This window comes from Lathyrus oleraceus, chromosome 5, assembly GCF_024323335.1.
Source record: "Lathyrus oleraceus cultivar Zhongwan6 chromosome 5, CAAS_Psat_ZW6_1.0, whole genome shotgun sequence".
Lineage (NCBI taxonomy): Eukaryota > Viridiplantae > Streptophyta > Magnoliopsida > Fabales > Fabaceae > Lathyrus > Lathyrus oleraceus.
Window position 1 is genome coordinate 177,636,523 of NC_066583.1, and position 14,936 is coordinate 177,651,458.

A 14,936-nucleotide genomic window follows, 5' to 3' on the forward strand; every position below is an offset into this window, starting at 1 on the left:
CCAAGGCCCCACATAAACATACACATCACCACACATACTTAATTAGGCACACCAAATATTAATTAATTAAATAAAATACAAAATAATATGATTAAATAATTTAATCAAATTCTGGGGTGTTACAAATCTTCCCCACTTATAGAATTTTTGCCCAAAAATATCACGTCAAGAAAACATAATCGGATATGACTATCTCATCTGACCCTCCAACTCCCAAGCCATGTTTCCACCACTTTGTCCTCCCCAAACTACCTTCACCAAGGAAATCTCCTTACTACACAATTGATTCACTTCCGATCCTTTATCTGTATGGGCAATGCCTCAACAATCAGATTTTTTCTCACTTGTATATCATCCACTTGGATCACGTGAGACGAATCTGAAATGTCTCTCCTCAACTAAGACACATGAAACATGTAACACCCCCCAAACTACTACTACTCAAATACAATATATAATTGCATAATCAGAGTAAATTAAAGCATACATACACGAGAACATCACATTTACTTCTTCTAGACACAACACATGCCATGGTCACATACAAGTAACACAGATTATAAATCAAAACCAAAATAACCAACATGCAAACTCACAACGCAATAACATCTCTCTTCATAAATGATAAATAGTGATGATTCCCATAAATCATCTACCACAAAATATCATTTTGGGCTTTAAGGCCACTCAACATCAAAACCAACATATCCAAATAACAAGATAAAAGAGAGCACAACAATATCTCTCAACATCAAAACAAATACAAATAATCTCATACCCAAGTGTTACATGACCAGAGCACTATAGACTACCGAGTCAAAACACAATAAGAACTAGCCTCCGAATCTAATCCTTGTGCGAAGCACCACTATCTCCGGTACCTGAGCGATGTCGCGATAGAACATCATTCCAATAGAAGGGTGAGAATTCAAATCATTATAGAAAAACATAATAATATGAAATGTATAACAAACATACATATATTATTCAAATTTGTCACGCTTCATACAAGCATGCATCATATCATCTTATTAAAGAATCACATGTTTACCATCATACGACATGGCTCAATAATCCACAAGTATTCATTTATAAATACTAAACAATGTACAAAAGTCATATTTCATAACATATCAATTTCATGTATATATTATCTTCCATCATCATTTACAAATCATCATCAAATATGTATACAACTTTCACATGATTCCATAATGTATACAAGTCACCATTTCATCACATATATCACAAATATGCACACATATCACATCAACAATACATTAATAATTCATATCAAATGGATCACCTAAAATCCACGTATATGCATATCTACCAAAATCATATCCACACAATCATATCACATAATCACACAAACAATAATTCACACCGACACGTGCGACTCAATGTGTGACTCAATGCGATATGCATGTGGATCCCATCCGTTATCATTTCCGGCTTGCTGAGCATCTCTCAAATAGACTAGATAACAACCTCTAAAGCTCGATTCGGTCTTAAGCTATCAAACCCCATTCGGCGTTAGGTTTGGGACAAGCAAATAATTTATGCGAGATTACCCAACATTGCCTCTTTCATAGACTCAAGGTAGTGTAAGTGTGCAACAACAACAAGACTCATGCAATTAAGACGATCACAACCCCTTAATCATACATAAGCATACCATATCCAACATTTGCACAACATACACGTAACATGACTTCAATCCCAAATAATACATCAAATAGCAGTCATCATCTCATTAAAACACATTAACATAAAGCAAACAAGCCAATTCATGTTATTCATCAAATTCATCAATTCACATCATCACATACATAATTTCAAGTATTATGTTTCTTCATGAAATCCATCTAAAACCATCCAATACATGCCAAACAATAGAAAACATGTCATTCACATTCACCACACATACAACATACATCCATATTAGGATTCTTTTGATAAAATATTAATCTACTGTTGTCAAAATGAATATCACATTATAGATAATATTCTTAGCTTCGTAACGATCCAAACGGCACCTCAAATGGAGTTATGGTTCACAAGTTATTAAATTTACAAGTTTTTCAAAATTTTGTCAAAACCAGAAAATTTGATGTTGCGAAAATGCTGTCAAAAACCAGAAAATTTGTTGTTGCAAAAATACTGTCAAAAACCAGAAAAGTTTTCTGTTGCGAAAATGATGTTGTCCAGCACGAATTTTCATTATAAAACCACATTAATCCATCATTTTTCAGGAAATAAATAGGTATATAACCTCTCTCTCTCTCTCTCTCTCTCTCTCTCATATATATATATATCATAAGCAACTATTAGGATCATATAAATAAAATTCTAAGCTCCACTAATTTTCACCAAAATCCCAAATCAAACATTTTCAAGTGAAACTCAAACATGCAATTATACATCAAATCATGTTCTATACACATACCCATTCATGGAACTCAATATAAAAACATCATAGCATAACATAAACATCAATTTCATGGATTAAAAAAACACATGTTAGGGTTTCTCAAAAATCAAAATCCCCAAATCCTAAGTTCATGATATCTAACCCATATACATTATATACATTATGTTTACCCATAACCACTTGAAATCCCACCCTTACCTTAGTATAAATGAAATCTCTAGGTCTTTCTTCTTCTAGTTTTCTCTTCTCCTCTTTCTCTTCTCTTCTCTTTTATCCTCTCTTCTTCTCTTGTTTTATAAAACTAACTCTAATCTCTAAAACGCTTACTATCTTTTTAACTCATAATGGGCTTAATCCACTTATCCACTCTTTCTAATTAATTAGGCCCATTACTAGACAATTGCTATTTCTACTCATAAAATTCAATTATTCAAATAACACATATATTCAAATAATTCAAATAATCACCAGGACACATATTTAATTAATTATCAGACCAAATAATGATTAATTAAAATAAACACCTAATAAATAAATACAGAAATTAAATCGGGGTGTTACAACTCTCCCCCACTTGAAATATTTTCATCCTCGAAAATTACCTCAAGCAAACAACTCGGGATATGAATCCCTCATCTGACTCTCAAGCTCCCACATCACATTTCCACCAGCCGGTTCTCCCCAAACGACTTTCACAAAGCGATTTCTTTCTTCATACCAGGCCACCAAAACAATTTCCTCAAACCTTGATACATCTTAGTAGCACCAGGATGAATACTCAAACCACTATGATGTCCTTCATCAAGAATCCTCTTTCTCAAATCTGAAACATCGAGAGTACAAACTCTATCATGACACCTCATGATACCATTCTCATCAATCCGAAAATCACCACCTTTACCTTGATTGATCAACGTCAATCGATCTATCAAAACCAAATCAGATTTCTGACCTTCTCGAATCTCATCCAAAATTCCACTAGTAAGCTTCAACATACCAAGCTTCACTCCAAAAGAAGTCTCTTCACAAACCAAACTCATATCTCGAAATTGTTCAAGCAAATCCAATTCTCGCACCATCAACATCGACATATGCAAAGATTTCCTACTCAAAGCGTCGGCTACAACATTCGCTTTGCCAGGATGGTAATTTAAACCAAAATCATAATCCTTCAAGAATTCCAACCATCTCCTTTGCGTCATATTCAACATTTTCTGATCGAACAAATACTTCAAACTCTTGTGATCACTAAACACATCGAATCTCGACCCAAACAAATAATGTCTCCAAATCTTCAAAACAAACACAACAGCAGCTAATTCCAAATCATGAGTCGGATAATTCCTCTCATACACTTTGAGTTGCCTTGAAGCATGAGCTACAACTTGTTGATTCTTCATTAACACACCTCCTAAACCCATCAAAGAAGAATCACAATACATAACAAATGGTTCTTATGGATTCGGTTAAAATCAAAACAAAAGCAGTAATCAATCTCCTCTTCAGCTCTTGAAAACTAGCTTCACACTATGCAGTCCAAATAAAAGCTTGACATTTCCTAGTCAATTGCGTTAACGGAAAAGATAACTTAGAAAAGCCTTCAATAAACTTTCGATAATAACTTGCCAAACCAAGAAAACTACGAATCTCAGACACAGATTTCGGCGCTTCCCCTTGAGATATAGCCTCAATTTTAGAAGGATCAACCGAAATAGCACCACTAGAGATCACATGGCCAAGCAAACTCACTTCCTTCAACCAAAACTCACACTTCGAAAGTTTAGCAAATAATTGCTTCTCTTTCAATACAGATAACATAATCCTCAAATGCTCAGCATGATCCTCTTCACTCTTTGAATAGATCAAAATATCATCGATAAATACAACAACAAAGTTATCGAGATATTTATGAAAAATCCGATTCATGTACTCCATAAATACACCAGGTGCATTCATCACACCGAAAGGCATCACCAAATACTCATAGTGTCCATACCTTGTTCTAAAAGCAGTCTTCTGAATATCTTCAGCTTTCACACGGATCTGATGATACCCATACCTCAAATTAATCTTGCTAAACACACAAGCACCAAGCAACTGATCCATAAAATCATTAATCCTCGAAAGCGGATACTTATTCTTAATAATAACCTTATTCAGTTGTCTGTAATCCACACACAACCTCATAGTACCTTCTTTCTTCTTAACTAACAAGACATGTGCACCCCACGGTGACACACTCAGACGAATAAACCTCTTATCAAGCAAATCCTCTAGTTGACTCTTCAACTCTTTCAACTCAGATGGTGACATCTGATACGGAGCCATCGAACCTGACTAGTACCAGGAATCAAATCAATCGTGAACTCAACTTCATGTTCAGGAGGGAAATCACTAACCTCAACAGGAAACACTTCAGGAAAATCACGAACAACTGGAAATTCACCCATTGTTCCATTTTCACTAAGCTTCAAACTTGCCACCAACATAAACACTTCAGCACCATCTCGCACAGATTCATTCACTTGTTGAGTAGACAAGAATAAATCACCTTCCTTCTCTGACTTAAGAAAAAGAATAGCTTTCGCAAAACAATTAATATAGACATGGTTGACCCTTAACCAGTCCATTCCCAAAATAACATCAAGTTGACTCAATGGAAGACACACTTGTCGCATCCGCGAAAAACAACCGGCGGGCTAAAACAAAAACAACACAGAGCCGCCACCGTGCGTTATTTATCCCAAAAGAGGGAAAGGAAACGCTCGAAGTAAACCTGGGAAAAGCAATGGTCTCGTGACCAAAGAGAATGGGATCGGGAGTCGGCTACGCAAGGGGAAGGTATTAGCACCCCTCACGTCCGTCGTACTCGACGGGATCCACGCTCAAAAAATAGAAAAAAGGTTGCTAAAACAAACATCACACACACACACTGAAGACAACACAGATGGGGAAAGAGAGGAGAGGGCTCGCTAGGATATCGCATCCTATGCCTACGTATCTCGTCTGGAACGAGAATCAGAGCTGCCGTAGTTCGGATAAATGCATGCTCATACAAGTCCAAACAAGGCACAATATCAGGTATCAAGTCCAAGCAAGCATAAAACAGTGTAGGAACATGATAAATGCACCAAACCAAAACCATGATACACTTCAATATGTATATAATCACTCCACAAAATTTCAGGTCCATCCAATACATATCCAGAATTTCACAAAACATTTAAAAACATGACTCACAAAAACTCCACATTTGGTCAAACAGAAAGGAAATTCTCAATCAAATTGGAAACACATCCAAAAAATCCAGAAAACTTCACATGTGAACCTAACATCCCTAAGAATCATCATGCAAAATTTCAACTCATTTCAAGTTCATATGGCATGGTAACAAAATTCATGAAGTCAGACAAGAAATGGTGTGACACAAATTGTCACACCTCTAATGATCATGTCATATCTCTCAATCCAGGAACTCAAAAATCACAAACTATATACCAAAATTTCCAGGAATGAGTCCAGAATATGCATACAAAATTTCAAGAATTTCCAATTAATCATCATCATTTCATGATCAAAATACCAAGCAAGGTGCAAGTAAACACATGTTCATGCAAACCCTAAGCATTTTTAAAATCCAACCGTGCATAAATCTTGAAAAAAATGTCCATAAAAAGGTACACAACATGATGAACAATTCAAAAAAAGAATCATGCAATTTGGAGTTGTATTTCATGAGTTATGATTTTTTCAATTGGAAGAAAAAATAAAAAAAATGTATGGAATGGCATGTGAAATCATGAAGCATAATGAAAATAAATTGGCAAGGCAAAATGGAAATGCTGTACAGCGGGATCGAATGGTGTTCCTTTTTGAAAAGCCAGCGCGCGCACAAACACTCTAGCCATGAAAAGTAGCACGCGATTTGGATCTAGCTCAAGTATTTGGACAATTTTTGAATGTTCTTCATCATGTTCATACATTCATATGCTCAAGAACAAATCTCCACCAAATTGGACAAACCATATATCAATGGAAAGGTCTCACAACGTACATCATGAATCCATAATTATTTTGTCCTAATTCTTCCTAAATTAAGAGAATCGAAGCCAAACATAATCATGCATGAAAGTTCAAATCAACATAACTCTCTCATTTCTCAACCAAATTTAGTTAAACGAATTGCAGAATTCTCTACTAAGAAAGATCTATCCAAATCATCAATCAATTTCAAGAATTATTGGATTCGAAAAATCACCTTGATTTGAGCACAGTGATGAATTCGCGTGTATTAGGCTTTGAAATGTGAAAACAGAACTTCTATGATGCTTGTAGAAGTGAATGGAACAAAGATTGGATGTTGATTGTACACGAACTTGATGAAATCTCAAATTGCCATGGATGCACCTCACTTGAACAGTTCCAAAATCAGCTTCAATTCCACTGGTTCTTGCTCCAATTAGCTTCCTCAGCACCGAACATTGCAAACACTTTCCCTTTGGCTTGCTCCTTCTTCGGCTTGTTGCACTTGGTACTAATATGCCCTTGCTCACCACAGTTGTAGCAGGTCACATTCGAACCAACTCTGCAATCAAAAGATTTGTGACCTTGCTTGCCACACTTGAAACAAGTCACATCGCCCTTAGGACACTCGGGAGCACGATGTCCCTCAACACCACATCTGAAGCACTTGACAAGAGTGTGAGATCCTCCCGCACCCGGCTTCTTGCCATCACCAGCTTTCTTCTTACCATCATACGACTTCCCTCAGAATTTCCCTTTTCCTTTCTTATCATGCAAGGACTTGTAATGAGCAACACTCTCACGGCTATCCTCATCATAGATCCTACTCTTGTTAACCAACTCAGAAAATCTTGTAATCTGTTGGTAACCCATTGCCTTCTTGATATCAGGTCTCAAGCCATTCATAAACTTAAGACACTTGGATCTCTCAGCATTAGCAGTATTGTAACGGGGACAAAATTTGATCAACTCCTCAAACTTTGCAGCATACTCATCTACGGTACCATTACCTTGCTTCAACTCAAGGAATTCAATTTCCTTCTTTCCACAAACATCTTCTGGAAAATACTTCTCCAGAAAAGCATCACGGGAAAGTGCCCAAGTCACTTCAATACCACCCTCGTCAAATCTCTTAACAATGTTGCGCCACCAATCCTCAGCTTCTTTCTCAAGCATATGAGTGTCAAACTGTACCTTCTGCGCATCTGAACAGTTCATAACTCGAAAGATTTTCTCAAACGCCTTCAACCACTCTTGAGGTTTGTCAAGTTCATGAGCTTCTTCAAAAGTTGGCGGACTGTTCCTCTGGAACTTCCGCAAAGCACGAAACTCATCAGCATCACGCTCCCGATCACCAGCATTCATTTGCGGAATGGCACCAGCCAACAGGGCCAATGTCGCCGCAAGCGCATCATCATTCCTTCCAGCAACCATCTTCCTGCTACACAAACCAAACAACCACAACAACAAGGATTGTTAAACAAACTGTATCGATTGTGTCATACACACAAATCAGATACAGCAGAATCAAACAAATTCATAACCTGGCTGAATGATCGAATGTGCTCTGATACCACTAATGTAACACCCTCCAAACTATTACTACTCAAATACAGCATACAATTACATAATCAGAGTAAATTAAAGCATGCATACACAAGTGCATCGCATTTACTTCTGCCAGAAACATCACATGCCATGGTCACATACAAGTAACACGGATTATAAATCAAAACCAAATAACTAACATGCAAACTCACACAGCGGAATAACATCTCTCTTCATAAATGGTAAATAGTGATGATTCCCATAAATCATCTACCATAAAATATCATTTTGGGCTCTAAGGCCACTCAACATCAAAACCAACATATTCAAATAACAAGATAAAAGAGAGCACAACAATATCTCTCAACATCAAAACAAATACAAATAATCCCATACCCAAGTGTTACATGACCAGAGCACTATATACTACCTAGTCAAAACACAACAAGAACTAACCTCTGAATCTAATCCTTGTGCGAAGCACCACTATCTATGGTACCTGAGTGATGTCGCGATAGAACATCATTCCAACAGAAGGGTGAGAGTTTAAATCATTATAGAAAAATATAATAATATGAAATGTATAACAAACATACATATATTATTAGAATTTGTCACGCTTCATACAAACATGCATCATATCATCTTATTAAAGAACCACATGTTTACCATCATATGACATGGCTTAACAATCCACAAGTATTCATTTATAAATACTAAAGGATGTACAAAGGTTATATTTCACAACATATCGATTTCATGTGCATATTATCATCCATCATCATTTACAAATCATCATCAAATATGTATACAACTTTCACATGATTCCATAATGTATACAAGTCACCATTTTATCACATATATCACAAATATGCACACATATCACATCAACAATTCATATCAAATGGATCACCTAAAATCCATGTATATGCATATCTACCAAATTCATATCCACACAATCATATCCCATAATCACACAAACAACAATTCACACCAACACGTGCGACTCAATGCGATATGCATATGGATCCCATCCGTTATCATTTTCGACTTGCCGGGCGTCTCTCAAATAGACTAGATAACCACCTCTAAAGCTCAATTCAGCCTTAAGCCTTCAAACCCCATTCGGTGTTAGGTTTGGGACAAGCAAATAATCTACGCAAGATTACCCAACATTGCCTCTTTCATAGACTCATGCTAGTGTAAGTGTGCAACAACAACAAGACTCGTACAATTAAGACGATCGCAACCCCTTAATCATACATAAGCATACCACATCCAACATTTACACAACATACACCTAACATGACTTCAATCCCAAACAATACATCAAATAACATTCATCATCTCATCAGAACACATTAACATAAAGCAAACAAGTCAATTCATGTTATTAATCAAATTCACCAATTCACATCATCACATACATAATTTCAAGTATTATGTTTCTTCACAAAATCCATCTAAAACCATCCAATACATGCCGCCAAACAATAGAAAACATGTCATTCACATTCACCACACATACAACATACATCCATATTAGGATTCTTTTGATAAAATATTAATCTACTGTTATCAAAATGAATATCATTTTATAGATAATATTTTTAGCTTCATAACGGTCCAAACGACACCTCAAACGGAGTTATGGTTCAAAAGTTATTGAATTTCTAAGATTTTCAAAATGCTGTCAAAACCAGAAAATTTGTTGTTGCGAAAATGCTGTCAAAAACCAGAAAATTTACTGTTGCGAAAATGCTGTCAAAAAAAAATGATGTTGCAAAAATGTTGCTGTCCAGCATGAATTTTCATTATAAAACCACATTAATCCATCATTTTTCATGAAATAAATAGTTATACAACCTATATATATATATATATATATATATATATATATATATATATATATATAGCAACTATTAGGATCATAGAAACGAGATTCTAAGCTCCACTAATTTTCACCAAAATCCCAAATTAACCTTTTTCAAGTGAAACTCAAACATGCAATTATACACCAAATCATGTTCTATACACATACCTGTTCATGGAATTCAATATAGAAACATCATAGCATAACATAAACATGAATTTCATGGATTAAAACATAAACACATGTTAGGGTTTCTCAAAATCCCTAAATCCTAAGTTCATAATATCTAACCCACATACACTAAATACATTATGTTTACCCATGATCACTTGAAATCCCACCCTTACCTTAGTATAGATGAAATCTCTAGGTCTTTCATCTTCTAGTTTCCTCTTCTCCTTTTTCTTTTCTCTTCTCTTCTTTTCTCTCTTCTTCTCTTGTTTTACAAAACTAACTCTAATCTCTAAAATCCTTACTATCTTTTTAACTCATAATGAGTTTAACTCACTTATCCACCCATTCTAATTAATTAGGCCCATTACTAGACAATTGCTATTTCTACTCATAAAACTCAATTATTCGAATAACACATATTTTCAAATAATTCAAATAATCACCATAACACATATTTAATTAATTATCACACTAAATAATGATTAATTAAAATAAACACCTAATAAATAAATACGAAAATTAAATTGGGGTGTTACAAAACACATCATGAAGATTAGCAAGCGGCGGTGGTAAGGAAATCTGATAGGCCACCTCTCCTATCTTATGCAAGATTTGATAAGGACCAACAAAACATGACATGAACTTTCGAGATTTCAAAGTTTGACCAACACCAGTTACTAGCATAACTCGCAAAAAAACATGATCTCCCTCTTAGAACTCAAGTTCTTTCCTCCTCTCATCATGGTAACTCTTCTAACGACTATACAAAGCTCTCGTCTTCTCTTGGATCATCTTGATCTTCTCAGAAACTTTCTACATGATCTCAGATCCAAGAACAACACTTTCAACTTATTCATACTAACACAAATGTGTCCTACACCTCCTACCTTACAACTGCTCAAATTATGTCATTCTAATATTTGAATGGAAATTATTGTTGTAGGTGAAATCAATCAGCGGTAAGTAGTTATCCTAAGCACCTCCTTGTTTCAGCACACAAACCCTCAACAAATCCTCCAAGGATTTGATGGTTCTCTCCGTTTGACCATCTGTCTATGGTTGATAAGCAAAATTCAACTTAAGATTAGTAGCCAACGCTTTCTATAAACTCAGTCAAAACCTCGACGTGAACCTCTGATCTCTATCTGACACAATGCTCGACGGAATACCATGCAGGCTAATAATCTTCTCGATATGCAACTCAGTAAACTCCTGCAAAGGATAAATGATCTTAATCTGAATAAAATGAGCCAATTTAGTCAGTCTATCAACAATAACCCAAATAGAATCAACATCCTTTCGCCGTCTTCAAAAAACTTGTCACAAAATCCATGGAAAAACTATCCCATTTCCACTCAAGGATACTCAATGGTTGCATTACACCCAACAGTTTCTGATGTTAAATCTTCGACTTTTGACAAGTTAAACAAGCATAAACAAACTCAGATACTTCCTTATGCATTCCTAGCCACCAAAATAATTTCTTCAGGTCTTGATACATTTTAGTGGCACCGGGATGAATACTCAGACCACTTATATGACTTTCCTCACAAATATGCTTCTTAATTTCTAGTACATCCGGTACAAAAGTTCTATCTCTGAATCTCATCACTCAATTCTCACCAATTCTGAAATCACCTCCTTTACCTTGATTGATTAACACAAGCCGGTTAACCAATCCCAAATCAATTTTTTGACCTTTTATGATCTCTTCAAGAATGCCATTAGTCGGCTTCAACATACCTAACTTCATACTGTTAGGAGTTTCTTCACATACCAAACTCATATCCCTGAATTGCTCAATCAATTCCAACTCTCGAACCATCATCATTGACATATGCAATGACTTCTTACTCAATGCATCAACCATAATATTGGCTTTTCTCGGATGGTAACTTAAGCCAAAATCGTAATCCTTCAGAAATTCGAGTCATCTCCTTTGTCTCATATTCAATTCCTTCTGATCGAACAAATACTTCAAACTCTTGTGATCACTGAACACCTCAAATCTGGAGCCAAACAGATAATGCCTCCAAATCTTTAACACAAATAGCATTGCTGCAAACTCTAGATCATGCATAGGATAATTCCTTTCATGAACCCTCGACTCTCTAGAAGCATGAGCCATAATCTGACCATTTTGCATCAATACACCACCTAGACATATCTTCGAAGAATCATGGTACATAACAAATGACTCACTTGGATTCGACAAAATCAAAATTGGAGCAAACGTCAACTTCCTTTGGAGCTCTTGAAAAATCTATTTGTAATGCACATCCTAAACATAGGCTTTATCCTTTCGAGTCAACTGAGTCAAATGCAATGTTAACTTCGAAAAGCCTTCAATAAACTTGCTGTAATAACCATCCAACCCTAAAAAACTTATAATCTCTGTAACACACTTTAGAGTCTCCCATTGCAACACATCATATATCTTCGACGAATCAACAACAATACCACCACTAGAAGTCACGTGACCAAGGAAACTCACTTCAGCAACCAAAACTCACACTTAGACAACTTCACGTACAACTTCTTCTCTTTCAAGATCTGTAACGCAACTCTCAAATGCTATACTTGCTCTTCATCAAATTTTGAATATATCAAGGTGTCGTCAATGAACACTGCCACAAACTGATCTAAATATGGATAGAATAATCTATTCATATACTTCATGAACACTCCATGTGCATTATACACTCCAAACGACATCATTGAATACTCGTAGTGACCATACCTCATTCTGAATGCAGTTTCCGGAATATCTTCCAACTTCATCTGAATCTGATGATAACTTGACCGTAAATCAATCTTTCTAAATACACACGCGCCAACCAACTTATCCATCAAATCATCAATCCTCGGAAGTGGATACTTGTTCTTGATCGTAACCTTGTTCAATTATCATAATCACCACACAACCTCATTCTACCATCTTTCTTCTTCACCAATAACACCGACGTTCCCCATGGTGAAATACCCGGTCGAACAAACTTTTTCTTAAGAAACTCTTCTAATTGCTTCTTCAGTTCATTCAACTCTGAAGCGTACATTCTATAAGGAGGCACATACACATGACTAGTACTAGGTACTATGTCTATAGCGAACTCAACCTCGCACTCCGGTGGTAAATCACTGGTATCATCTGAGAACACTTTTAGAAATTCGCACACCGCATGTAATTCACCAATCAAAGCCTTTCTTTCGACCTTCATAGAACCTAATACATAAACACCTCAGTTTCATCTTTCATAAACTCGCCCACTTGCTTAGCAGATACAAACAACTCATCACTTGTATCAAACTCTTGAAATGACACTGTCTTGTCGAAACAATTGATATGAACATGGTTGAACTCCAACCAGCTCATTCCAAGGATTACATCGAGTTTATTGAACGACAGGAATACTAAGTCCATCCTAAAACTCTTACCACAAATATCCAACAGACAATTCAAACAAACGCACGAAGTAATTACCGGACCTAGAGTTGGGGTATCAACAATCATACTCCCAACCATAGAAGATAATTTAAAACCCAACCTCTCAGCATAATCAAGCGAAACAAATGAATGTGTTACAAAAAATATTCATTCAATATATATGCAGACAATGGATGCAATGTACTTAACACCATGACTCAACAATGCATGTTCTACCACTATGGACAATACATGTCTATCTTATCGCATTGCAAAAAATACAGAGTCACCGTCGAAATTTATTTATTCCAAAGGAAATGGGAAATATTGTAAAACCCTCAAAATAAAAGAAGATGGTTGTCGCAACAAAATTCGAGTTTGGGAGTCGATTATGCAAGAGCGAGGTATTAGCACCCCCTACACGTGTTGTACTCAACATGAACCATTTTGATTTTTTACGCGATTGAGTGTTATTATCTAAAGGTTACTTGCTATTGGTGTTAATTAAAAGGAAAAAATAAGTTTTTAATTAATGCTCGCTAAGATTTCGAAATCCTATGTGTATGTATTTCCATAGTGCAATGAGAAAATCAGAGCTCCGTATTTCGTGGGTAGAAAATAAGTGTTTGTTGGTTATTTTATTGAACGATGTTAACGTTCGAGTTCTAGCAGTTAAGTGTTTCTTGTATACTTACGCGTGGGAGGTTTAAGCGTTGTTTGTGTTGCAGTAGAACGAAAATAATATGTCTTTTATGAAAAGCTTTTGAATTCCCTAAGGCAGAAAAATCGAATTTGGTTGGTTGTGATTGATTTTAAGTGAGAGACAAGTATCAGACCACAAGCTAAGTATGATCGGTAATCCAAGTACTCGGGAGCTGAAATGGCAATTGCATCATGATCTCTCTTTTTCATCCCAATTTTTGTTTGTTTTTGAAATTTGTGAGACGAGTTTAATTGTTGGCACTTAGAGGGAGACAAGCATCTAACCACAAGCTAAGTACGTCCGACAATCAGAATACTCGGGAGCTGAAAGGACATGTGCATCCTGACCTCTCTTTTTCATCCCATGATCACCGAATTAAACTCATTTATTTTTAAGTGTTTTGAATGGAAGATAAGTATTAGGCCACACGTTAAGCACGACCGACAACCCAAATACTTGAGAAATGGTGTGGACAAGTACGTACACCCCATCCTTTTTCATCCTGTTTATTTTTTTTTTATAAATATTTTTGAAAGTGACTTGACGTTGGACCAAATTGGTTTTTGTTCTTTTGAGAAAGGTTCTTTTTAGGTCGCCTTTGATAATTTCTAAGTTAATAGACAAATATTGAAAATGATAAAATTATTACACGTTCATGGGAGTGGGGTACATTGCTCGAATGAGGGATAATTATACACCATACAAAATTAAATCATAAGCACATATGAATCATTCAAGAAGCAAAAATAAACATTCA

General features: G+C 35.8%; 1 protein-coding gene across 1 annotated transcript; it reads right to left on the minus strand.

The window, feature by feature from the left end:
- Window positions 1–12,952: 12,952 nt before the first annotated feature.
- On the minus strand, window positions 12,953–13,473 carry LOC127079554 (uncharacterized). Its single transcript, XM_051019939.1, has 2 exons — window positions 13,317–13,473; window positions 12,953–13,275 (listed from the first exon to the last, which is right to left on the minus strand). The coding sequence occupies exons 1-2, from the start codon at window positions 13,471–13,473 to the stop codon at window positions 12,953–12,955; spliced, it is 480 nt and encodes a 159-aa protein (XP_050875896.1).
- Window positions 13,474–14,936: the final 1,463 nt, after the last annotated feature.

Excerpts from the sequence above, each read along its gene's own strand:
- LOC127079554 (XM_051019939.1), bottom strand. The coding sequence starts at position 13,473 with ATGGACTTAGTATTCCTGTCGTTCAATAAACTCGATGTAATCCTTGGA. Across the intron at positions 13,276-13,316 it reads TGTATCTGCTAAGCAAGTGG|GTTCTATGAAGGTCGAAAGA; the intron begins GCGAGTTTATGA and ends TTTATGTATTAG.